Source organism: Octopus sinensis, linkage group LG3, assembly GCF_006345805.1.
Source record: "Octopus sinensis linkage group LG3, ASM634580v1, whole genome shotgun sequence".
NCBI classification, from domain to species: domain Eukaryota; kingdom Metazoa; phylum Mollusca; class Cephalopoda; order Octopoda; family Octopodidae; genus Octopus; species Octopus sinensis.
In genome coordinates this window covers 160,882,419-160,909,918 of record NC_042999.1, presented here as the reverse complement: position 1 = coordinate 160,909,918, position 27,500 = coordinate 160,882,419, and the positions used below count along the sequence as shown (strand labels likewise).

The 27,500-nt window shown below is 36.0% G+C and overlaps 2 protein-coding genes across 2 annotated transcripts in view; one reads left to right on the top strand and one right to left on the bottom strand.

Annotated features, from left to right (window-relative positions):
• LOC115209625 (sphingomyelin phosphodiesterase) overlaps positions 1 to 20,645 on the top strand; it is a 92,661-nt gene extending 72,016 nt beyond the window's left edge. Inside the window, exons 9-14 of the mRNA XM_029778076.2 lie at positions 1,810 to 1,897; positions 2,335 to 2,417; positions 8,002 to 8,203; positions 11,581 to 11,670; positions 14,086 to 14,180; positions 19,353 to 20,645. Coding sequence (XP_029633936.1) covers positions 1,810 to 1,897; positions 2,335 to 2,417; positions 8,002 to 8,203; positions 11,581 to 11,670; positions 14,086 to 14,180; positions 19,353 to 19,467 — 673 coding nt within the window. The 3' untranslated portion in view covers positions 19,468 to 20,645. The remainder of the gene's footprint in view (positions 1 to 1,809; positions 1,898 to 2,334; positions 2,418 to 8,001; positions 8,204 to 11,580; positions 11,671 to 14,085; positions 14,181 to 19,352) is intronic.
• Positions 20,646 to 23,850: 3,205 nt separating this feature from the next.
• LOC115209951 (monocarboxylate transporter 4-like) overlaps positions 23,851 to 27,500 on the bottom strand; it is a 50,891-nt gene continuing 47,241 nt past the window's right edge. The window contains exon 7 of the mRNA XM_036501569.1: positions 23,851 to 24,491. Coding sequence (XP_036357462.1) covers positions 24,349 to 24,491 — 143 coding nt within the window. The 3' untranslated portion in view covers positions 23,851 to 24,348. The remainder of the gene's footprint in view (positions 24,492 to 27,500) is intronic.

The window sequence follows — 27,500 nt, the reverse complement described above, 5'->3', positions numbered from 1 at the left end:
AATCATTAATGCACCAGGCAAAATGCTTAGCGACATTTTGTCTGTCTTTACATTGCGAGTTCAGATTCCCTCAAGGCCTACTTTGCTTCCATCATCACCTGTTTTGCTAGCCTTGTGCTAAAATTTGAAGCCATATTATTATTATTATTATTAGTAGTAGTAGTAGTAGTAGTAGTAGTAGTTTATTATTAAGGCCATGAACTGACAGAACTGTTACTGTGCTGGACGAAATAGTAAGCAGTAAGTATTCAGGTTTTACATTCTGAGTTCGATTCCACCGAGGTTAACTTTGCCCTCCATTCTTTTAGAGTTGATAAGATAAGTACCAGTTGAGCACTGGGGTCAATGTAATTGACTTAGCCCCATTTAGAAAATTTCAGGTCTTGTACCTATAGTCATCATCATCCTCATCATCATTGTTTAACATCCACTTTCCATGCTGGTATGGGTTGGACAGTTTGACAGGAACCGGCCAGGCAGGAGTCTGCACCAGATTTTTGTGTCTGTTTTGGCAGGGTTTTTACACCTTCCTAACACCAACCACCCAGCAGACTGGATTTAGTGCTTTTAATGTAGCACAAGCACAGGCGAGGTCAGTTTTGGCATGGCTTTTACAGCCAGATGCCCTTCCAAATGCCAACTACTTTACAGTGTGGACTGGAAAGATTATTATTATTATTATTGAGAGAACAGCACATGCCATCAAAGTGACACGGGGACAAATATATATCATTATTATTATTATTATTATTATTATTATTGAAAAGGTTTGATGACAACAAAGCTACTCTCAAGAATCTTCCTCAAATTTCCTGCAAAATACAGGATGGCACTTTTCTGCAGGTTAACAATGTAGGTGATAATAATAACAATAATAATCTTTTCTACTAAAGGCACAAGGCCTGAAATTTTGGTGGGGATAGGACTAGTCGATTACATCGACTCCAGTGTTCCACTGGTACTTAATTTATTGACCCCAAAAGGATGTCAACCTTGGTGGAATTTGAACTCAGAACATACCAGCAGGTGAAATACCTCTAAGCATTTCACCCAGCATGCTAACGATTCTGCCCATTTGTCGCCTTAATAATATTAATATTAATATTAATAATAATAATAATAATAATAATGGGGGAGCATCATAGCCATGTGTTGAGAGGGATTCATTGGGGTTTGAATAATTCACCTCTGGAAACATGGGTGTTTCGTTCAACATCCTTAAACAACCCTTATTCAGGGACCTTTTGAGCAGGATGGGTTACTTGACCAGAAGAAAATTCTAATTGGGCCCCACCTGCAAGGTCTTGTGCTATTTATCTTGATATGAGATCACCATGCCGTGCACATATGGTTGTGATGCATGTGCCTGGTGTACCCTTATCAGACAGGTAGTCATGATGGGTATACTGGGCTTCATATATTTGTACCCCAGTGTCACTTTGATGGTATGCACTCAATAATAATAATAATGATGATGATGATGATTCTGTTGTCACTTTCAGATCATCTTCTGTTAGCCTTATCCAACATCTGCTGCAAGAATTAGGAGAAGATAGTCTCACAGTGACAACAGAACTGGTGGTGGTCAGCTGGCAAAGTCATTAGCATGGTGGACAAGATGCTTAGTGGCATTTCATGTTTACACTCTGAGTTCAGATTCCACCAAGGTTGGCTTTGCCTTTTATGGTTGATTAATGCAATCAACTAGTTTCATCTTTCAAAATTTCAGGCCTTGTTCCTATAATAGAAAGACATTGTTGTGATATATTTAGTGTTCAAATTTTAACTGAAATACATTTTTGTCGTTAGGTGGCTCCTGATTAATATGACTGACCCAAACAATGAACTATCATGGCTCATTAATGTCCTTCAAAAAGCTGAAGACAAAAAGGAAAAAGTAAGTAAAATCTCTTATTTACCTCTTTGTTTAATTTCTTCATTTCAAGATGATTGAGATATGTGGTGCATTCCTGTACTCTTGAAGACCCACCCACCACAACAAAATTGACATCCTAAAACTAAGGTGCCATATAAAAAGCATTAGTGTGTGTGCTGGTACTACATAAAAAGCACCGGTGATTGTGCTGCATAAAAAGTACTCAGTACACCCTGTAAAGTGGTTGGTGTTAGGAAAGGACATCCAGCCACAAGAACCAAGCAAAAACTGACCATGGAACCTGGTGCAGCCTCTGGCCTTTCCAGTTCCTGTCAAGCTGCCCAACCCATGCCAGCATGGAAAATAGACATTAAGCGTTGTTGTTGTTGCTGATGATGATGATGATGATATGCCCAGTTAAAACAACTTCACTTGTACTACCATTCTTCTGTTTATAGGTCCATATAATTGGCCATATACCTCCAGGATGCGACGATTGTTTGAAGGCTTGGAGTAACAACTATTACAAAATTATATCCAGGTAACACTACGCTTATATTTTGATTAAATAAATGCTAACAGTTATTGTCTCTTCTAGACTTAACCAAATTTAAATGCCAACAACTTAAACATAATTACAGAGATAATACAAAATATAATACAGCAACACATCAACTTTTTACTTTCCAATGTCTCCAACAGTGTGTGTGTGTCTGTGTGTGTGTGTGTGTCTGTCTGTCTGTGTGTGTGTGTGTCTGTGTGTGTGTGTGCTTAATGTCATGTGATACTAAACTGTGACTTACACTCATTACACTAACTCTTCACTCAACTGAAATATGTTCTATTTGAAATTCCTTTATCTTTGTGTAATTCTGTATGTAAAAGTATAGAAACCTATCACTTTTGTGTGCATTTGTCTGGGTTTATATCTTTATATATAAAACTGAAGTTGTGAGTGTGAGAGTCTGTCTCCTCCGATTTAGATTACTAACTACTCCCACATTTTGCGGTGCAGTTTAACTAAAAGTCGGTATCTTATAGTCGTGATTCATATCGAGCCCTTCTGGGTATTAGCACGCATCTACAATGAGTCTACGGTTTTAAAAAAAGTTTACCATCATTTTTTCGTTTTTTTAATGCATTTTTTGCTCGGTTTATATAAGGGAAGTAACTCTCTAAAAATGCTTATATAGTTATTTCCCTTACAAACCCGAGCAACGCTGGGCGATACTGCTAGTACATATATATGTGTTTGTGCATGTGTGTTTGTATATTTATATTTATATGATAAACATACTTGCAGGCATGCATGTATGGTTAAGAAGCTAGCTTCCCAACCACATGGTTTCAGATTCAGTCCTAGGCAAGTGTCTTCTTATGTAGCCCCAGCCTGATCAAAGCCTTCAGAATTAATTTGCTGGTAGAAAACTGAATGAAACCTGTTTGTGTGTGTGTGTATATATATATGAAGGCGCATGGCTCAGTGGTTAGAGTGTCGAGCTTACGATCATGAGGTTGTGAGCTCGAATCCCGGACCAGGCTGTGTGTTGTGTTCTTGAGCAAGACACTTTATTTCATGTTGCTCCAGTTAACTCAGCTGTAGAAATGAGTTGTGATGTCACTGGTGCCAAGCAGTATCACCCTTTGCCTTCGTCTTGGATAACACTGGTGGTGTGGAGAGGGGAGGCTGGTATGCATGGGCGACTGCTGGTCTTCCATAAACAACCTTGCCTGGACTTGTGCCTGGGAGGGTAACTTTCTAGGTGCAATCCCATGGTTAGTGTCATGACCGAAGGGGGTTTCAGATATATATATATATATATATAATATATATATATATAATAGGCACAGGTGTGGCTGTGTTGTAAGAAGCTTGCTTCTCAACCACAAGGTTCAGGGTTCAATCTCACTGCATGGTAACTTGAGCAAGTGTCTTCTACCATAGTCTTGGGCCACCCAAGGCCTTGTGAGTGGATTTGGTAGACAAAAACTGAAAGAAGTCTGTCATGTGTGTGTGTGTGTGTATGTATATATTTATGTATATAACTATGTGTGCATGTGTCTCTGTGTTTGTGTTTGTTTTCCACCACCACTTGACATTTGGTGGTAGTGTGTTTATGGCACTGTAGTGTAGCAGTTTGGCAAAAGAGACCGATAGAATAAGTACCAGGCTTCAAAAATAATAAGTCCTAAGGTCAATTTGTTCAACTAAAACCCTTCAAGGTGGTGCTCTAGCATGGCTACAGTCAAATGACTGAAACAAGTAAAAGATAAAAGATATATTGTAAATGTAGTGAAGAAACACACACGAAAAAAAAAGACAGCACAGGAGGGACAAATTTTTACAAATTTTGAATTAGTTTAACACTCTAATCCCTTCCCCAGCAACTTTTTTTGGAGAAAATGTTTCATTTTCAGACGAATTTTTTATTGCTTTTTTTAAATAGTATTTTTAATGCTGATTATAGAAATAACTTTAGTTTTTAATCTATTTCCAATATTTTACTTGAAATTTTACTTTGAAGATACCATTTTCAGCAAAAAAAATGTAACTCATCTTCTCATATTTTTTTTTTTATTTATTGCTTTGTTTTCTCAACTTTATCAAAGTAAAGGGAAATTACACATCTATTTTACTCATTCTGTTAGCATGTCTTCTCAAAAATCTTTTTTCATATATTTATTTTTTTCAATTTTCACAACCAAAAGTAAATGTAAATAAAATACTGTATTTATTTTATCATTTAATTTACCTCTTCCCATATATCTTACTTTCTCTAGCATTTTATGAATGATTATTTGGTATGGAATTTTTCAAAGCATGGTACTACACATAAAGGTACATTACAGAGTTTACACATACATCATGATTCCTTCCTGATTGGTTTCCTTCTATGGCCACATTTCAGACGACACATGGCACATTTTCTTGTTGGATTTGTCTTTTTTTCTGTTGCTAGGACTTCCATTGGAAAATGCCTTGGTGTAAAATGTGAATGTTCTGGTGAAGTCGAAAGTCTCCTTACTACTTTAGTAGATTGTAAATCTGCCCCATATTTTGCAATGATATCTCGTATAATCTACATACGAAATTTTAGGTGTGTGAGGGGATTTTTCCCTGCCTCAGTGACTGCTACATTGTACAATATGTAAGAATTCCATACCATAAGATCCATCAACTGGAAGAAGACTTTCTTGTAATATTTCTTTCCCCATTTCTGTGTGATGGGATAATCTACTAGTTGTTGGTCCACCTTGTCGACTACACCCATTGTAAATTTGTAATCATATACAACTGTTGATTTCTTCGCAGGCTCTTATCTTGTCTCAACATCCTTCATAGTGGAGTTGTGAATGATTAAAAGCATTGCAACATCCTTGTGCTTCCATCGAAGAGTCGTTACCTTACCTCTCTGAAACGCTGCAACTTGCCCTTTCTTTCAATTTTGCCCTTTTCAGCTCTTCAAGCACTTTCTTTCTATTCAAACAGAGTTCTATAAATATCGGTGTCATGACTAACCAGAGTATCAGCTAATTGCAGACTAGTGTAAAAGTTACGCACAGTAACACAATAACCTTTACCAAGTAAAGGCTTCATCAGAGACAACACAACACGAGAACTCCTGGGATATTCACTATATTCTGAATCAAACTGTGTTCCTTTGCCAACATAAATGATTACTCTATACACATATCCAGTCTTTGCTTCACACAAAAAAAATACTTCACTCCAAACTTCCTACCTTTTAGAGGTATGCACTGAATCCATCCTAACCTTCCCTTGAACAGCATAAAGCCTTTGTCTATTGATAAATCTTGGTTAGGGGTATAACACTTCATAAAGTTCTCACTAAACATCATAAACTTTATACAGTTTTAGGTTGGGATGTGTTTCTGCATCAAAAGTTTCATCATTCACAAAATGAAGAAGACACTGTTTTATCTTATTATCGTGTTTCAAACTGATCAGCTTCCAAAAAATTGGTCTTTCAAGTATTTCATCTTTCGACCAGTTCATTTCTTGATCTGGCATTTTCACAATACCCCCAAGCATTTTCAAGGCAAAAATCACACAAATTTCTGTCTTTGTTACAGCATGCCACATACAATCTCTTTTTCCAGTTTGTTCAGCAAAGCAGTTAGTTTCATCCACAACTCAATCAATAATTCTGTTGTCACAAAAAAGACTGAAAAAATCCAAAGAAGTCATATCAGCTGTGTCTTGATCAATTGGTATTCCAGGATTTCCCGTGAATGGGAATTGTGGTGGTGGTGGAGGAAGCATGCATTCTTCTGACACCACATGTCGGCACCAAATTCGTCTATCCTTCTCCTCCCCCTCACTTGAGAGAGAATAGACATTATCAGACAAGCTTGCACTCTCATCTGATGTACCCAAGCTTCTAATAGAAGGTTCATACTCATTGTCATCTTCTGAGCTCAACATCTGGGAAGGTAAAAACCAAGGATTGATGTATAAACTCGTCTGTTGCTGTTTTTGAAATTATATATTTTGGACAAGTTTACTCGCCACACTCTGTAAAAGAAAAATTGGGCAAAGACAAGATAACTCAACTTTGCCAGGAAAGGGGTTATAGAGGGGAAGGCAATATCCTTCATCAGAAGAAAAGTAGAGTAGGAGTGAGAAGGAGGAAAAGTGGTTGGAAAGAAAGGTAAGAAATAAATGGTTGAGGGGTTAGGAGTCAGGTGGAAATGCTGTTTTATGGGTCAAATTAGGAAGGGAGGAGGGGTGACTGTGTCTGTGTGATTGTATATCCACATTTTAAGATGGATATAAGGATGTGTGTAGCTTTCTGCAATATGTGTATAGAGGAGTGCAAGTGCAGAAGTGTAGTGGTATGAGTTAGTGGGGGTGTAAACCTGGTGTAAGTACATAACTGTATTGTGTGTGTGTGTGTGTGTGTGTGTGTGTGTATGGAAAACGTGAATTAAAGAAATGGGAGCGGATGTAAAAGAGAAGGCAAGAGGAATATGGAGGGTGTGATAGAAGTCTGTGCAAGGGTATGTGTGAGATGCTGTTGCGTGTAAGGATGGCGTGAACAAGAGAATAAGGGAAAGAAGGTGGGAGTTGTAGGAGATGAGAAGTTAGAGGAGAATAAAAAAGGATAATTAGAATACAACTCTAGTCAAAAGAAATGTTCTTTTATTCTGTAAGAGAAGAAAGTTAGTGAGGTACATAGAGGGACAAGAGGAATGTGATAAAGGTAGGGATATGTGTCAGAGAGTAAAGCATATAAACAAGTGGTTGGGGAGAAGAAATGAGAAACTAAACAAGAAGAGCAAAAAAGAGGAAAGTGCAAGTCCAAGAAGAAAAGAGAGAAATAACAGAAAAATTGAAGAAGAATAAATTACAATGCAACATTGATAGAAGAAACTGTTGTGATTTTATTTGAGGCTTAAAAAAGAAAGATAAAAAAAAACTATGTCCACTGCCTCAAATCAGTGCTTATAATGTTATTTTTGTCTTTTTTCTTTTTACTTGTTTCAGTTATTTGACTGCGGCCATGCTGGAGCACCGCCTTTTAGTCGAGCAAATCGACCCCGGGACTTATTCTTTTGTAAGCCCAGTACTTATTCTATTGGTCTCTTTTGCCGAACCGCTAAGTTACGGGGATGTAAACACACCAGCTTCAGGTGTCAAGCAATGTTAGAAGGACAAACACAGACACACAAACATATAAACACACACACACACATATATATATATATATATATATAATATATATATATATATATGACAGGCTTCTTTCAGTTTCCGTCTACCAAATCCACTCACAAGGTATTGGTCGGCCCGGGGCTATAGCAGAAGACACTTGCCCAAGATACCATGCAGTGGGACTGAACCCGGAACCATGTGGTTGGTTAGTAAGCTACTTACCACACAGTTATAATGGACACAGTTTGTGTGTCAAATAGCTAGCTTAAGGCGATGGCCTCATGGAGCTAATCAGCGACAGCTTTAGTCTTATATCTATAAGACTGCCATATTAATATGGCGATAACAATTAATATATATATATATATATATATGTATATATATACTACTTTAACAATGTATGTATTTAATATACTAACAATTTCATTACTCATTTTGTTTTCCTCAGATATGAAAGTACAGTAGCAGCACAGTTTTTTGGACACACTCACATGGATAGCTTTGAAGTGTTTTATGATGTGAGTGATATGAAACGTCCAGTCAATGTTGCCTACATAGCTGGTAGCATTACACCTTACATTTTCAACAAAGCTGTCAATCCAAGTTATCGTATTTATGATATTGATGGTCCATATCCAACAAGCTCATGGGTAAGTTTTATGGAGAGTTTTTAAATTGGTTTCCATGGTTTTGTTAAGTTAATGTCTACATCTTTAATTCAAATGAACTGTGTTTGATCCACGCAAGTATGGAAAAACGGAAGTTAAATTATGATGATGCCTCAACTGGCTCCAGTGCCGGTGGCACATAAAAAGCACCATCTGAACGTGGCCATTGCCAGCGCTGCCTTGGCTGGCTTCCGTGCCGGTGGCACGTTAAAAGCTCCAACCGATCGTGGCCAATGCCGGACCCCCCTGGCACCTGTGCAGGTGGCACGTAAAAAGCACCCACTACACTCGCGGAGTGGTTGGCATTATTAAGGGCATCCAGCTGTAGAAACTCTGCCAGATCAGACTGGAGCCTGGTGCAGCCCCTGGCTTCCCAGACCCCGGTCGAACTGTCCAACCCGTGCTAGCGCGGAAAACGGACGTTAAACGATGATGATGATGTGTACTAAACTAGCAGACAAAAGATCAAAAATATTCTAGACATAATCATTTACAGGGAGTTGGCTGTGGTTTGAGGGAAATTTGGTTGCTATTACTAGATAGTCAAGTAGCTACACAGAGCAAAGTTTCTCTGATGTTAATCTTGGATGTTAATCTGCTGGTTCTGGATTTGCATAAAGTTATATTTTTATCAGTTATTATCTCAAAAAATGGAAATTGAAAAGAAAATTTCAAATTTGTCGATTTTCTGTAAAAAGTAATTTTTTTTTCCTTCTGTCACTTTAATTACTGTGTTGCTAATAGACTTGTCTAATTCAGAAGACTAGTGTTTGGTTCTGTTATATCTATGTATCATTCGTTCATAAATAAGTGAATTAACGGTATGTGCTATTTATATTCTTACCAATATAAGGGTGGTGAGCCAGCAGAATTTTTAATATGTTGGGACAAAAAAATACTCTGGCTCGTTGTGTTCTGAGTTCAAATCCTGCTTATGTCAGCTTTGCCTCTCATCTTTCCAGGTTTGGTAAAATAAAGTACCAGTGACGTACTCAGATGGTATCACCCAAGCCCCTCCCTTCAAAATTGCTAGCCTTGTTCCTAAATTAAAAATAATTATTTATAACCTATTTAAATAGTATTGATTATGCAGTGAAAAATTTTTAAAAATCAATCAATGACTTGTGCTCGTTAGTGACTTTATTGTGTTTGCTGCAAAAGTGTTGAGAGAATTATTAAGTAAATTTACCAATGAAGGTGTAGAAAATAAGAGTTCTTTGGAGAATGAATTTAGAGATGCTTTTCACATAAAAAGACAAAAGTTAGTGTTAATACATTTAATGTGGGAAGCTAATTAGAAGTAATTGTGTTGATGAATCAATAAATGGGGATATTTTACTTCTCTTTAGGTTATTCTTATTTCAGTGATTCACAACCTTTTTTTTATCAACAACCACTTTTTAATTAAGTAAAGTTCTCACACATCCCCAGACTCCTGAATGGTTTATCCACTTAATTAGCCTTTCTATTGATAGCAAACTAATTCCTCCACTTTATCTCTCAGTTGAATGATATATGTAACTGCAGCCTTTGAAATTTTTGAAAACTGCTCACAGATCCACATCATTTGCTTCACCACACACACACTACCACCACCACCTCACACACACACTTCTCTTTGGAACAGCTGATCCTAGGTTGGGAATCCCTTTTTCTATTTATGAGGAATTTCAGTATTTATTGTATCAAATACTTTTGAAGCATCTTTTTGTGACTGTGGCCTGAACAATATTGGTCTTAACTAAAGAACTAAATTCCTTTTGTTGCTGGAATTGGTAGAAACGGTGTGGGCAACTTGGATGTGAGTGGAGAATAATCAAATGATGAAAATGATTGGTTGATAACATCTTTGGTTTTAAATAGTGATGATAATGATAGTGGGGATAGCTGTTGTGTGTCTGCTGGAGATAACGAGATGAGCAGATTGGTGATTTACTGCACTGAAAAGTATTTGTCTATCTAGGCCAGTGCTGTTCAAACTTTTTGCTGGAGTGGAACCCCCAAGGAAACATTCCACTGGCTCGAGGAACCCCTGTGCAATAATTTATGTCTTATGCACACATATCTGCACAGGAGAATTAAATATTACTGCCGATTTTAGCAGTTTTGTAACTTCTTGCGGAACCCCTGGACTGTATTGGCGGAATCCTAAGGCTCTGCGGAACCTTGGTTGAAAACCACTGATCTAGGCAAAAGCAAAGCCCTAAAAACATATCACTTATGTCTATGCTGCACCCAATCTGTCTCCATCAAATCTACCCCCACCCCACAACTTATCTTCTTAAAACCCACCCTGCACTCTTCTGACTGGGGCACTATTCACTCAGCTGTTGTAATTGCGAGAGCTGAACCCTAACCCTAACCCTAACCCTTACCCTAGCATGTTTCATCCCCCTACCTCTCACACTCTCTGCTGTCTCTTCCTTCATCTCATGCATTCTCTCTATCTTCCCTAACCACCTCATTTTCCACTGAACACTCCCTCAACATCTCCTTTTACCTGTACACCTTCATTTTGTAAACGACAGCTCCCTCCCCGACCATTATCCTTGTTCATCTCCCACTATTTCCACTCTTATGTACATCTAACTTCATCCATGGCACTATGCATCTCTTTCAAATCCCACACACACTTCACATCATTTTTGCTGCCACCAAGTACTTCCCTGACCCTCACCTACAACTCATATTCACACCTTCACCTGCATTCATCAATCATTGCATTTTCTTCTATATTTCATTCCCTCTATCATTCTGCCGCTCTCCTTCCACACTCACCATATCACTTCTATTCACCTTCCTGTAAGTTGAGGACATGCCGTGACACATCTTCACCACTATCCTTTTCCTTCTCCAGTTGGAGTAGCCATGCGTCTCCCCTGCTCATGACACCTGTTTCTGTCTCTGTCGTACTTTAAACCTTTCATCACCTGGCACAGAACCACATCCCTCAATACTACTCCCCACTCCGTAGAGGTGTCTTGTCTTGTGAGTTATTCAGTGATCTCGCTGGTGCCAGTACCACTTAAAAGCACTCAATATACACAGAAAAGTGGTTGGCATTAGGAAGAGTGTCCAGCCATAGAAACCATGCCAAATGCAGACATTGAAACTTGGCACAGTAACTTGCCAAATCCTGTCAAACTGTTCAACTCGTCCCAGCCTGGAAAACAGACATTGAGTGATGATGAAGATGATGATGATGATGATGATGATGATGACGATGACGATGATGACGATGATGATGATGATGATGATGGTGATGATAATGATGATGATGATGGTGATGATGAAGATGATGGTGATGATGATGATGATGTCAGTATTAACATTTTAAGTTTATTTCATGCATCTTTCAGGCTGTACTGAACCATGAGAATTACTTGCTTAACTTAACTGCAGCAAACATTAACGACAACCCTGTATGGCAGAAAGAATATAGTGCCAAAGTAAGTGGATTTATTCTAATACACTCAAATTGATTATAATCATGAGAGATTTTTAAAGATTGTTAGGTTTTATGAAGTTTGTCAAAGTTTTCTTTGTGAGCTATCTGAAATTTACATGAGCATTTTTTAAATCTTTATATATAAAAGTGAAGTTGTGTGTCTGTCTCCTACGATTTAGATACCTAACTACTCCCACATTTTGCGGTGCAGTGTAACCAAAATTTTCATTTGCCTACAAGTAGCATGTTTTTAAAAACTGAAAAAAAAAAAAAAAATTGTTTGACCTCTTAAGTTTTATTATTTCTACTTATTTCTAAAACTGATCTTCAACTTTTTACAATCCAATGCCTTAACCCTTTAACATTCAGATTGCTTTGTCAAATGTAATACTTTTTTATTTCATATTGTTTTGAATTAATCATACATTATCTCATTGCTTTGGGATTTCAGTGATGTAACTGTCTATTTTTAGAATGACATTGTAGGGTAGGTGTGAGCGGCTGGATATTGCTAGTTTGAACATGAAATGTGTAGAATATTAATTAAAATGCTTAAGGGCTAAAAGTGCTAGAAAATCTCGACAGGTTTAGTATATACATAAAAAATAATATTGAAATTGTTAAAACACAGATGCACACACATTTTAAAACTTACTGCAAAAGAATGCACATGCACCAGTGTGTTGCATTAAAAGCAGTTTTCTAAATATCCTGGCATTTTCCAACTTGGCCCCAAACATTTGTGGCATGCCCATAGTCTGTACATAGAAACACATGTATCATGGTATAGTAGTTGAAAATGCCTGGTGTAAAGCATCTTTATGCTAAATATATTGTCTAATACACAATGTTATTTACATTATCATTTTTTAAATCTTTATATATAAAAGTGAGGTTGTGTGCTATCTGTCTCCTACGATTTAGATACCTAACTACTCCCACATTTTGCGGTGCAGTGTAACCAAAAGCGGGTATCTTATAGTCGTGATTCATATCGACCCCTTCTGGGTATTAGCGCACGTCTACGATGAGTCTACGATTTAAAAAAAAATTTACCATTAAATTTTTCCCATTTTTAATGCATTTTTGGCATATATAAGGGAAGTAACTCTCTAAAAATGTATTATTAAATCTCAGAACGTAAAAACCTAAGTAACACCCCCCCCTTGTAGTTAACCATATTGAGATGGCTATTATACTTTACATCTCTAAAAATGCTTATATAGTTATTTCCCTTACAAACCCGAGCGATACTGCTAGTGGATAATAAAGTTTAAAGACTCACAACTGGCCTAAGTTGGTAAGGTGTCATTTTACCACTCAACAACTTAATCATTTGTTTTTAAAGCCAAGATGCTTTTATATCATTGGTTAAACTCATGATTGTTAATGGGTGCCATGGGTAGCTACAGCTAACTACTATAATAGCTGTAAAAACAGTGTGATGAATGTTTAATTGATTTGCAATGGTGAATTTATGTTCTCCAGTTGGCCTAAATATTCATATTGTGACCCTAATTAAGTAATGCTGCGTGGAGGCACAATGGCCCAGTGGTTAGGGCAGCGGACTCGCGGTCATAGAATTGCGGTTTCAATTCCCAGACCGGGTGTTGTGAGTGTTTATTGAGCGAAAACACCTAAAGCTCCACGAGGCTCCGGCAGGGGATGGTGGTGATCCCTGCTGTACTCTTTCACCACAACTTTCTCTCACTCTTACTTCCTGTTTCTGTTGTACCTGTATTTCAAAGGGCCGGCCTTGTCACTCTCTGTGTCACGCTGAATATCCCCGAGAACTACGTTAAGGGTACACGTGTCTGTGGAGTGCTCAGCCACTTACACGTTAATTTCACGAGCAGGCTGTTTCGTTGATTCAGATCAACCGGAACCCTCGTCGTCGTAACCAACGGAGTGCTTCCATCAAGTAATGCTGTAACCACCTTGACAAAGTGGATATGAAATGAATAATAAAGAATCCCATCGGTCATGAATGACCATAGATTCGCACCTAGAAAATAACCCTCCAAAACAGAAGCCCAGGCAAGGTTGTTTATAGAAGACCAGCAGTCATCCATATATACCAGCCTCTCCTCTCCATGTCACCGATGTTATCTCAGGGAAAGGCAAAGGTCGATATAGCTTGGCACTGGTGACATCACAACTCATTTCACAGCTGAGTGAACTGGAATAAAGTGTGTTGCTCAAGAACACAATACACAGCCCAGTTGAGGAATCAAACTCCCTACCCCATGATTATGAGCCCAACATTCTAACCACTGAGTCATATGCCTTTATAAATTGAATAACTGGACATTATCTTTATTTTTTTAGCTGTTCATTTCCTTGTTTCTTCCTTTTTATATTCTTAATTTTGATTATTTAAGATATCCAAATTATAATATATTGTAATGTGTTTCAGGAAACCTACAATTTACCAAATTTAAATCCCGACAGCTGGAATAACTTGATTAAGATCATGGGAAAAAATGCAACAATACTGCAACTTTTTAACAAGTAAGCATATATATCTAGCTTTACTAATTTTCCTCCTCATCATTATTTCATATCTGCTTTTCATACGAGCATGGATTGAACAGGTTTGAGTCAGTTCTTATTCAAAGTTACTGCCCTCTTGAGCAGAGTTGAGGACATTTCACTTGTTGCTTTTATATGTGCACACATACACACACACATAAATATATCTATTCATTCATTCTTTCTCTCTTTCTTGTCTTTGTTTGTAAGAACAAAATTTTCATATACAGAATAAGTACTTCAAGAAGTAAAATGTGCTGTTATTATCATTTTATGTGTTGTTGGCAATATATTACTTTACAGAGTTAAATCTGTCTTGTTGGTGATCATATTTATGGCTGTTGTGAACATGATCACTAAAGATAGAAAGAGGATTAACTTTGTTCGAAGGTTATAATGGATACAGATCGTGTATCAATAGCTATCTTGATGGCGGTGGCCTCATGGAGCTGACCATGGCAGCGATTATTCTTATATCTATAAGAATGCCATATTAATATGGCGATAACAATTAATTTTTATATATATATATATATATATATATATATATATATATATATATATAATGTGGAGGCACAATGGCCCAGTGGTTAGGGCAGCGGACTCGTGGTCATAGGATCGCGGTTTCGATTCCCAGACCGGACATTGTGAGTGTTTATTGAGCGAAAACACCTAAAGCTCCACGTGGCTCCGGCAGGTGAGGGGGGGCGTGGCAATCCCTGCTGTACTCTTTTGCCACAACTTTCTCTCACTCTTTCTTCTGTTGGCCTGCTCGCTTAGCCAGTGGGGTGGCGTCATTCGAAGGCTAAAACAATGCGAAGCGCATTGTGGCCAGCGATGTGTAGAAACATATGATAGCCTGGTCGGTCACGTGATCACGATATATATATAATATACATATATATATATATACTCATCAAAGCACCATGGGATGCTATAAGTAACCATCGGTTACCATTTCCCATATTCCTCTTACAAGACATTAGTCAGCCTAAAGCTATGGTAGAACAGGAGTAATCCAAAAACCCAGCCTTATGTCATACTGGTTCCACCTGATAATTATGTTAAGAGTATTCATGTCTGTAGAATGGTCAGCCACTTTGCAAGCTTATCCAATAGTAATCAAAATATTCTATCAGGGATCACCAAATTTAGATACTAATGGCATGTAAGGTTATGGTGATGAGATGTTGGTTATATGGTCATAAGTGCAGATTTTATATCTAACTGCTTGATCTACTTTAACTAGGAAGAACATCTATATGTAAAAAAAAAAAAAAAAAAACTATAGGCACAGGAGTGGCTGTGTGGTAAGTAGCTTGCTAACCAACCACATGGTTCCAGGTTCAGTCCTACTGCGTGGCATCTTGGGCAAGTGTCTTCTGCTAGAGCCCCGGGCTGACCAATGCCTTGTGAGTGGATTTGGTAGATGGAAACTGAAAGAAGCCTGTCGTATATATATATATATATATATATATATATATATATAATATATATATATATATATATATATATGTTTGTCCCTCTAGCATTGCTTGACAACCGATACTGGTGTGTTTACGTCCCTGTCACTTAGCGGTTCGGCAAAAGCGACCGATAGAATAAGTACTAGTCTTACAAAGAATAAGTCTCTGGGTCGATTTACTCGACTAAAGGCGGTGCTCCAGCATGGCCGCAGTCAAATGACTGAAACAAGTCAAAGAGTAAAAGAGTATTGTTCCTACAATTAAGCCATCTTACTTGTGCAAACTTGGGAAAATCAATTGAAATGATATTATGTATATTAAGGTGCCGGCATTACTGGGTGGTTAAGAAGCTTGCTTTGCATCTATATGATTTCAGATTCAAATTCCACTGCTGCAGCAAGTGTCTTCTGCTTACTGCCCCAGGTTGACCAATACCTTGTGGGTGAATTTGTGTAGAAGCCTGCCATTTGTGTGTGTGTGTTTGTGTTTATGCTCCCCACCACATTGACAATCAGTGCTGGTTTATTTATATCACTGTAACTTAGTGATTCAGTAGATTGATAGAATAAGTACCTGGCTGGAAAAAATAAGTACTTGGGTTGGTTTGTTCAGCTGAACTCTTCAAGGTGGTGTCCTAGCATGGCTGCAGTCCAATGACTGAAACAACTATAACTCCTTATAATAATAATAGCTGAAGTATTCGTTTAATGAGAACTGTAACCTAAAAATATCTGCCTTGTACCTTTCTGATCATGGGACACACTTATACAGATTTACAAGACAAGGTGACTATGATTTTTACTTTCACTCACCTAAATGCTTCATACAACGGACTGACATGCAGAATTGCATGCCAATCTGTTGTAAGGTTGAGCTCCAGCTGCTCACTGTTACTCATGTTCTGCTGAGTAGACTAAAGCAACATAAAATGAACACCTTGTTCAAGGATGCCATGTGCTACTTGATCCAAGAGTCGAACTGTAACCTAACCACTAGGCCACATGCCTCATGAAATGTAGATTCAGTAGTATGTTCAGTATGATGGTATGTCTATGTTTAACTCTTTAGCATTCAGATTTCTCTGTCGAATGAAATGCTTATTTGTTCACATTATTTTGAATTAATCATGCATCATCTCATAGCTTTGAGATTTCAATGATGTGATTGCTTATTTTTAGAATGACATTGTAGGGTAGGTGCAAGAGGCCAAATCAGGCCAATTTTAAAATAAAACAGGTAGAATATTTGAGCTAGATATGGTTGATTTAAATGCTAAAGGGTCAACATATCTGGATTTTTCCACTTGAAAAGTGGACACTAGAAAGAAATGTATGACCTTATCTGTTAACCTACCTGCGATTCTACTGCATCTCTTATGCATCCATAGCTTACGCTTGGTGCAGCAAATGGCATTACTTCCCACTCCTTTCCTACATATTGAGCAGGGACATATACCTGACAGAAAGAGAGTCTTATCTGCCTTCTTGCTAACAACTTTAGTCTCTGTTAGGTTAACTTTAAGGCCCTTTAATTCCAGGTTTTGTTTCCAAACCTGGAACTTTGCCACTTCTGCTTCAGATTCTGCAATAAGAGCAAGGTCATCAGCTATAGCAGTTCCATGAGTATTCAATTTCGAATTCTTCTGTTATGGCCTGGAGAACTATGATGAATAAGAGTGGACTAAGAACTGATCCATGATAAACTCCAACTTGTACACTAAATTCATAACTGTATTCAAGGCCAATTCTCACCTTACATGGCTTGTACAACACCAACAAGCCACTCCTCTACTCTTAGCTTCTTTAGAGACCAGCAGATAGAGAGTGTGGAACCGAATATCTCCTTTACATCAGTACACCTGTTTCTGTCCTCTTTCTCTATACCTCTCTCTTCTCTCTTGCCAGGTAACCATGTACCTCCTCTAGAGCAAGACACCTGTTTCTGCCACTATTTCAACATTTGACACTGGATCACCTCCTCCAATGCCCCCTGTTATAGCAAGACACCTGTTTCTGCCTCTCTGTCTCTGTCACACTCTAATCTTTTACCATCTAACACAAGATCCCCTCATCCAATTCCCCCTGCCCCCTCTCAAAATTCCTTGTCTTGTAAGTTACTTGGTGACCCTGCTAGTGCTGGTATCATGTAAAAAGCATCCACTCCACACTGTAAAGTGGTTGGCATTTCGAAGGGCATCCAGCTGTAAAAATCATGCCAAAACTGACCTCATCTGTGCTAGTGCCATGTAAAAAGTCCACTCAGCAGAGTGGTTGGTGTTAGAAAGGGCATCTAGCCGTAAAAGCCCTGTCAAAACAGACAATATCTTGGGGTAGTCTTCTCCCTGACCAGCTCCTGTCAACCATCCTACCTATGCCTGCATGGAAGGTAGAAGTTAAACGATGATGATGATGATTAAATTAGCTAGTTAAAATTCATGAGCTGTACATTAAATGTACTTTAATGATTAAACTATGTTCACCCTTAACCCTTTCGTTACTATATTTCTGATCAAAATACACCCCTCATGAGTTTCAATTAAATTCTAAAATAATCATGAATCTAGGCTTGTTTCATTAAATAACTGTAACTTTTTTACTTATCAACATATTAATGTGATATTTGGAACATAATTAAAGACAGGGTTCTTAATCAATTCTATTGCATAACTTTTGTCTCAAAGTGACTTTAATTACAGGTAAATCCAGGTAAATTGAGCAAAAGGTAAAAATATTAAAATTTTAAATTGAGCAAAAGGTAAAAATATTAAAATTTTGTTTAAACATCACCATAGAAAATGAATCATCAGCTAATATTCAAATGGGTATGCAACAAAATCTTGATAAAGAAGAATTGTGCACATCACTATATCATCAGTTGAATTTAATGCACAACAGGTGTACCATAAAGGTGGAATAAAGTGAAATACTGGAATCCACCGTAAGTTTGACCGAACTAAAGAAATCGGTCAAAAAATAATATACGGCCCTGGTTATGGTATGGAAGTGATAAAGTCCAGACCACATCGTTCCCTAGGCCATGCTGACTAACATTATTTTCCCTGTATAAAAACTAAATCCACGCAGTACCCAGTATTTGCTTCACAAATTTTCCGAAATTTGAACCCCCATTTTGTGTTTGTTTACATTCTGCGTAAGTTTGTTTCCGCATTGATCGCTTCAAACAATAACTTCCAGACCACATCATACCCTAAGCCATGCTGACTAACATTAGTTTCCCTGTATAAAAACTAAATCCACAACAGTACCCAGTATTTGTTTCACAAATTTTCCAATTCGGAATCAATGCTTGATAACATGAAACTCCTATCCATTTTCAAAGTTGAAGAAAAATCGATGCTGAAAAAAATGTGGAAAAAAATCTCCCAAAATTCAGGGAATTAAAATTACTCGTCGATCGTTGTACAAAACTGTAGATTAACTGTTTACGAAGCATAATCACGTGTTTTCACGAATGTACTAAAGAGATTTGCTCTGATATTCTCATTTAAATATGAATAGGTAAATTTGGGCGGGTTTGGTCACATTAACCAAAATCTTTTTTGGGCGGTTTGGTAATGAAAGGGTTAAATAATGTGCAATACCAAACAATCTTTTTTGTACAAAGATTTTTATACATGAGCCTCTTTTCGAAATGATCTGATTTTAATTTGATTTTTGTTTTCCAGGTACAAGTTCAAGTCAGTAAATAATGGAGAATGTTCTGGCAGCTGTCGCCATGATTTGTTGTGTGAATTACGTTCAGGACGTTCACATGATCCTTCTCTTTGTAAGGACTTGTAAATTACCAGTTTCAATTACCAAAGAATTTTTAGGAATTTTATGTTCAAAATCTTTTAAAATCTTCCCTCCTTTTCCACTTATTTTTTTATATGATGGAACCACATATTTTAAAAGAAATTTAGAATGAACATATTTAAAACAATCTGTAGTTTCTTTTGAGAAACACCAAAAATTTTCATACCTCATAACTGAAGAATTTATCCAAATATCATCAGTGATCAGTTGCTTCATCCTTTGACTTTTAACAAGCTTTGTTTTGTTAATTGCTTGAATTATTTACAGTTAAAATTTTGGTTACATAAAAGATTCAAAAACTATTAAACAATTACATCTTTAGCAATTCTTATTTCTTTCTTCTATATTTATCTTTGTTTCTGTGTTCTCTTAAACAATCAATGATTCAATGGACTTTATTATTACTTTTGTGATTCTTTGTTTTGCAGAAGTATAGCTTCTGTAAATTGTTTAGACCATTAGGAATCCATGATTTATTTGACTATTATTTATCTAGATTTGTAATACTATTGTGATAAATTGTTCTACAGTCTTATAAATTATTTAATCCTTCCATCTACAGCTAAGTCAAATTGTTGTCTTCATAAAACATTAAATAGCATCATGATCTTTTAACTTTGCAATCCATTATTTTATGATGCTTTGAAACTCTTTAGTTAGCCAAGTGCCAGAAGCTATTATTGGCCTTGTTAGAATGATTTAAATGTAATCACAGTAATACATTTAGCAGTAGTATGGCTTCTAGACAATTAGAAGTATATGACTTAACTAATTACATAACGTAAAGTGTTAGACAATCTAATCAGGGATCCTCTACTGATCTTTTGATTTGCTAGAAATTGTAGCTTAATCTTTCTCAAATCACACCCTACAATCATAAAATGCATTAAAAAAAACACATTGAATAATGTAGTTCTAGATACAGTTTCTCCAGAAAAAAGGCGTGACAGTCATAGTTGGGATTCCTCTAATTGTAGATCTGCTTGGTCATGGATGACCTGGAGCTAGACAATAAACAAAGCCACAACTCAGAGAGCAAGAGAATACAATCCTTCAGACTTGCTTGAGGCAACTTATTCCTGAAATTATTCTCTTACATAAATATATATATAGTATCAATTATTTAGAATTCTTCAATACACTGTTCTTCACAAATTTGATCCCTAAAAATAGTTGTGTAATTAATAATTGTAATTAACTAATTACTTTAGAAAGAAAATAGTTTGCTCTGTAAAGAGGTCTGTTCTAACATTTCAGGCAGAAGAAAAAAGGACCCTACCCATGGTTAAACCATCATGAGCCAAATTTGTTTATTTCTCACATATTTTAGTTCTAGCCCATAGATCACAATGTTCTTTGAAACAGAGGAATGTTTACATTAGTAAAATTGGAAAATTGGTAGTGTTCTGAGTTGGCTTTTGCTGTTTTCCCAGAATTTAATAATGTTATTACCAACAACTTTTCAAAAATTGTATTACTTGGATGAATTATGTGACACCGCTTTACTGAATTGCATCCATGAAATGTGTGATAGCTTTATATATAAAAGTGAAGTTGTGTGTCTGTCTCCTACGATTTAGATTCCTAACTACTCCCACATTTTGCAGTGCAGTGTAACCAAAAGCGGGTATCTTATAGTCGTGATTCATATCGAGCCCTTCTGGGTATCAGCGCGCGTCTACGATGAGTCTACGATTTAAAAAAAAATTTACCATCAATTTTTCCCATTTTTAATGCATTTTTTTTGCTATTATATAAGGGAAGTAACTCTCTAAAAATGTATTATTAAATCTCAGAACATAAAAAGCTACAGTACCCCCCCCCCCTTTGTGGTTAGCCATATTGAGATGGCTATTATACTTTACATCTCTAAAAATGCTTATATAGTTATTTCCCTTACAAACCCGAGCAACGCCGGGCGATACTGCTAGTACATGTATATTTTTAAAATGTACAGCAAAATTATTTATGAATATATTCTCCCACCCTCTACCTGTGTTTAATGATTAATTGCAATTAATTTAATGTAAATTACATTGTAGAATAATAATTATTAGCATCATCACCACACTGCTACATCATCTACTCTTACTAATTTGTTTGTATTGTAACAAAGATACTTTGTTTAATGAAACCAAGCTTTAAATATAAAAGATTATTTCTTAGCATTTTATTAATGAGATCCAGCAAAACCAACACCAGCTTCAGCTTAGCTAGAACTTTACCAATTTAAATAAGGTATCCATTAAAAAAAGATACAAAAATAAAACCAAACAAGATAAAAACTAAGGTTTTTTTTTTCAATTTTTCACTTTTTTAAGATTCTTTTGAATAAAATTTATATATCTTTCTTTGCATATAATTTGTCAAAACTGTAGCGAGGATTTTTTTTTATTAGCTTTTTAGTTATATCTTTTTATTTGTATATTTTAAAAAATTGTTTTTAATGTTCTAAAGGTAGTGAAATAGCAGAATCGTTAGCATGCCAGGCAAAATGCTTAGCAGCACTTCGTCTGACTTCTGAGTTCACAGGTCACCTTTGCCTTTCATCCTCTCAGGGTTGATAAAATAAGTACTAGTCGATTATCTGCTTCCATGAAACTGTTGACTTTGTGCCAAAAATAGAAATCAATATTCTAAAGGCAGTGGTGATGGTCAGGGGAGTAGTGCACAAGGCTATATACATTATGATATTTAGTTACAAGATCTAATCCCACAAATGCTAAACTTGCCTTTCATCCTTCCAGAAATTGATAAAATAAGCAGTAGCTGTATGGTGGTGGTGGGGGGGTTCAGTAGATTATGCAGTCTCCTCTATCAAAGAAAAAAGAAACCTACCTTGTGTCAACATAAATTTTTTTTTTTTTTTCTTTTTGTATTATATCAATTATTTTATTATTATTAAGTACCAAAAATACTTTTGTTGCTAATTTTCGTGTTATGTTTTCATAATTTAGTACCAGTCATATTTTGAGACATGTAGTAAGTAGTAGGATTCAAGATTGATATCTATTATAAATTTTTGGGCTAGAATTTAAATATATGAAACAATTTTAACAAACTCTAATGACTCAATATCAGAAAAAAAAACTATTTTTATTATGTATTATAGTTTTAATATTTTGTCTCAAAAAAAAAAGATTTATATCACAGAATCAAACTGAATATTTCAATAAAAAACAAATTTTGTTTAAACTTCTTTCTTTTCTGATTATTTTCATCTTTTATCATGCATATTTTTATATTATGATTACCATCATTTTATATCCACCTTCCAAGCTGCCATAGGGAGGACTGTTCAACAGACCAGAAGACCATGTCTTGCTCCAATGGCATATTTTTGGCATGGTCTCAATGGTTAGATACCTTCCATAACACCAACTACTTTACAGAGTATACAGGATGTATTTTTTCATGGCACCAGCACTGTAGAGGTTGTTTTGCCATCAGCATGACTAAAGAGCCTTCCGCTCAAACCTTGCATTGTCATTACTCAAATCAATTACTAATCACACAGTGTACAAGATACTTTTTGTGACACCAACACTGAGAGGGGGGGGTCATCTTGTAACTTGCAAGGCAAAAAAACAGCTTCCATGATGGATGAAACATATTTGTTGCGAGATGATGGTAGTGGAGAGAATAACAGAGGGAACAGTGTTGGGTGGGGGAGTAATGGTTACAGAGGAGAGAGGAGAAGTAATGTGAGGGATTAGTATGAAGGAGAGTGGTAATGGTATGGGTTGAATAGGTGGACCCAGTGATAGGAGAGATCAATCAATCTGCCATACCAGCAAAGGTTAGACTGTTTATCAGGATTTAAGACAGTTCTCGTTGGAGTTACACAGGTTTATTGTTGAGAAAACGTGGTGGGGTAGAGACTAACAGGGTTAGGAGAGAAAGGGTCTTTGTATCTTTTCACAATATTTTTAGCTTCATTTACCTACGGTTTTGGGTTAAAAATAAAAACATTATATTTTGGCGATAGGAAAGGCACCCAGCCGTAGAAACACTGCCAGATCAGACTGGGCCTGATGCAGCCTTCTGGCTTCACAGACCCCAGTTGAACCGTCCAACCCATGCTAGCATGGAAAGTGGATGCTAAACGATGATGATGATGATGATGACATCAGGTGGTAAGAATTGTAAAACAGAAGTTAGCTTCAACATGTCTTTATTTTTTATGAACAACAACTTCATTGGTGTAAGCTTCTCGTGTGCCAACCACAAGCTGTGTGAGTGTGGCAAAGAAGCATCTGTGCAACTCAAACCAGATCCATGGGGGATTTTGTTTCAAAGAACTGGTTTATGGTTAAGAGTGAAAAATTCTTCATGCATATGACTATATCTCAACAAGTCAACAAACAAACAAAATGCAATAATGGAAATTGTTTTATTATTTAAAAACAAAATAAATATAAAAATATAATATACGATTTTTAAAATATTGTGTAAAAATAGAAATTGTAAAAATGTCAGTGGATCTCCATTATTTTCAGAGCTGAAAGTTCCAATTGTTCAATCAATGGAACGGCCTAATCATGGAATTAGCATGCGAATATTCCACAGGTATGTATACTCTAAATACAATTTTCAGGCAAAATTAGTGTGAAACTGTATGATAAAGTTGGCTCTTTGAATTACAGGTAAAGTATATTACACAGGCTTTCAAACAGTTTTGGTCTACAAAAATTTCACCTCATAAAACTTTTACTATGGTAAAAGACACTTGCCCAAGATTTTATACTTTGGAATCATATACAGGATCTCATATTTGCAAAATGAAGTTCTAAATAATTTGGCCATGCTTGAATTTTTTTTAAATATACAAAAACTTGAATTTTTTAAAAATATACAAAAACACATTTAAAACAGTTTCAAGTTTATTTCGTTATCTTTGAGATACTGATTTACTAAAAGTATTAGTAACAAAATATTAAAAAATATACTAACACCTCCAAATATGTACATGGCCAAGTTATAGGTCCCAGTTAAATCTGTTAGAACACCTGAAATATGTAATGAAGATTCAAATGTATTCTTCAATAAAATGAAAAATTTATAATTACGTAATAAAATGATATTGAAAACCGTATTTTCCAACATACAAGTTGGACGTAATTTGCAGCTAAAATAGGCAGGTGGACTTTGACACCAAGACAACTTTGGAGAACCATAAAGACTATGTGAAACACAGCAAGATTTGGAAAGATAATGATGGTGTTTGAATGATTACACTCCATACTGCGTTGACTTGTATGCCAGAAAATACAGTACTAACGAAAGTTGCTAAAATGTATGACAGAAAGAGACTTGCATTTGGTATGAAGAGCTCGAGAGTTATTTCTAATTAAAGCCATTTCAGTTTAGTTAAGACATGAGTATCATATTGTGCTATTATCTGTATCTTTACTAATATGACTAAAAGAAGGTGAATAGAGGTGGAGGTCTACCTCTGGTGGTTTAAATTCTAGTTACACTACTGCATGTCAAAATTCAGTATTATAAACTCAATTTCATGCATATTCTGTTAAATTCTATATTCAAATTGGTAACATTTTATCGCAGTCAAATGACTGAAACAAGTAAAAGAATAAAGAGTAAAAGAGTATATGTATGTAAATATAAGTTTAACAATTAAGGATAATCTCTTAATAAGGGATCTTAACAAGAAATTATCAGGTAGCTAGCGTGAAAACCTCATAAAAGAAAAGAATCCGAAAATAATTTTTTTCTTCTGAACAAATTAATTATATCTATATTGTATAGAGGGCATTATTACACATAAATGCCTCACACTAGGAGGGACAGAGTCATTACTACCAAAATTATACTAATCATACCCAAATGCAGTTTTTCAAAGCAAGACATTTAAAAATGAATTATGTTCTGTATCACCGTGATTTCACATACAACTTGCGTCTAATGATCGTCAGCAGAACTGATTCTGAATACATCATAAATAAACTAACCTTACGTAGCGAAGACGAACAGACAACTGCTCTCTCCGGCCAAGCACATGGAATGTTTATAAATCATATATCCGGTAAATGGCGGGCTTTTTACGAACTGCATGTCGGGTAATGAAAAGTATTTCGGAATAAGTTTAACAATTAAGGATAATCTCTTAATAAGGGATCTTAACAAGAAATTATCAGGTAGCTAGCGTGAAAACCTCATAAAAGAAAAGAATCCGAAAATAATTTTTTTCTTCTGAACAAATTAATTATATCTATATTGTATAGAGGGCATTATTACACATAAATGCCTCACACTAGGAGGGACAGAGTCATTACTACCAAAATTATACTAATCATACCCAAATGCAGTTTTTCAAAGCAAGACATTTAAAAATGAATTATGTTCTGTATCACCGTGATTTCACATACAACTTGCGTCTAATGATCGTCAGCAGAACTGATTCTGAATACATCATAAATAAACTAACCTTACGTAGCGAAGACGAACAGACAACTGCTCTCTCCGGCCAAGCACATGGAATGTTTATAAATCATATATCCGGTAAATGGCGGGCTTTTTACGAACTGCATGTCGGGTAATGAAAAGTATTTCGGAATAAGTTTAACAATTAAGGATAATCTCTTAATCTTTTCACGCTAGCTACCTGATAATTTCTTGTTAAGATCCCTTATTAAGAGATTATCCTTAATTGTTAAACTTATTCCGAAATACTTTTCATTACCCGACATGCAGTTCGTAAAAAGCCCGCCATTTACCGGATATATGATTTATAAACATTCCATGTGCTTGGCCGGAGAGAGCAGTTGTCTGTCGTCTTCGCTACGTAAGGTTAGTTTATTTATGATGTATTCAGAATCAGTTCTGCTGACGATCATTAGACGCAAGTTGTATGTGAAATCACGGTGATACAGAACATAATTCATTTTTAAATGTCTTGCTTTGAAAAACTGCATTTGGGTATGATTAGTATAATTTTGGTAGTAATGACTCTGTCCCTCCTAGTGTGAGGCATTTATGTGTAATAATGCCCTCTATACAATATAGATATAATTAATTTGTTCAGAAGAAAAAAATTATTTTCGGATTCTTTTCTTTTATGAGGTTTTCACTCTAGCTACCTGATAATTTCTTGTTAAGATCCCTTATTAAGAGATTATCCTTAATTGTTAAACTTATTCCGAAATACTTTTCATTACCCGACATGCAGTTCGTAAAAAGCCCGCCATTTACCGGATATATGATTTATAAACATTCCATGTGCTTGGCGGAGAGAGCAGTTGTCTGTTCGTCTTCGCTACGTAAGGTTAGTTTATTTATGATGTATTCAGAATCAGTTCTGCTGACGATCATTAGACGCAAGTTGTATGTGAAATCACGGTGATACAGAACATAATTCATTTTTAAATGTCTTGCTTTGAAAAACTGCATTTGGGTATGATTAGTATAATTTTGGTAGTAATGACTCTGTCCCTCCTAGTGTGAGGCATTTATGTGTAATAATGCCCTCTATACAATATAGATATAATAATTTGTTCAGAAGAAAAAAATTATTTTCGGATTCTTTTCTTTTATGAGGTTTTCACGCTAGCTACCTGATAATTTCTTGTTAAGATCCCTTATTAAGAGATTATCCTTAATTGTTAAACTTATTCCGAAATACTTTTCATTACCCGACATGCAGTTCGTAAAAAGCCCGCCATTTACCGGATATATGATTTATAAACATTCCATGTGCTTGGCCGGAGAGAGCAGTTGTCTGTTCGTCTTCGCTACGTAAGGTTAGTTTATTTATGATGTATTCAGAATCAGTTCTGCTGACGATCATTAGACGCAAGTTGTATGTGAAATCACGGTGATACAGAACATAATTCATTTTTAAATGTCTTGCTTTGAAAAACTGCATTTGGGTATGATTAGTATAATTTTGGTAGTAATGACTCTGTCCCTCCTAGTGTGAGGCATTTATGTGTAATAATGCCCTCTATACAATATAGATATAATAATTTGTTCAGAAGAAAAAAATTATTTTCGGATTC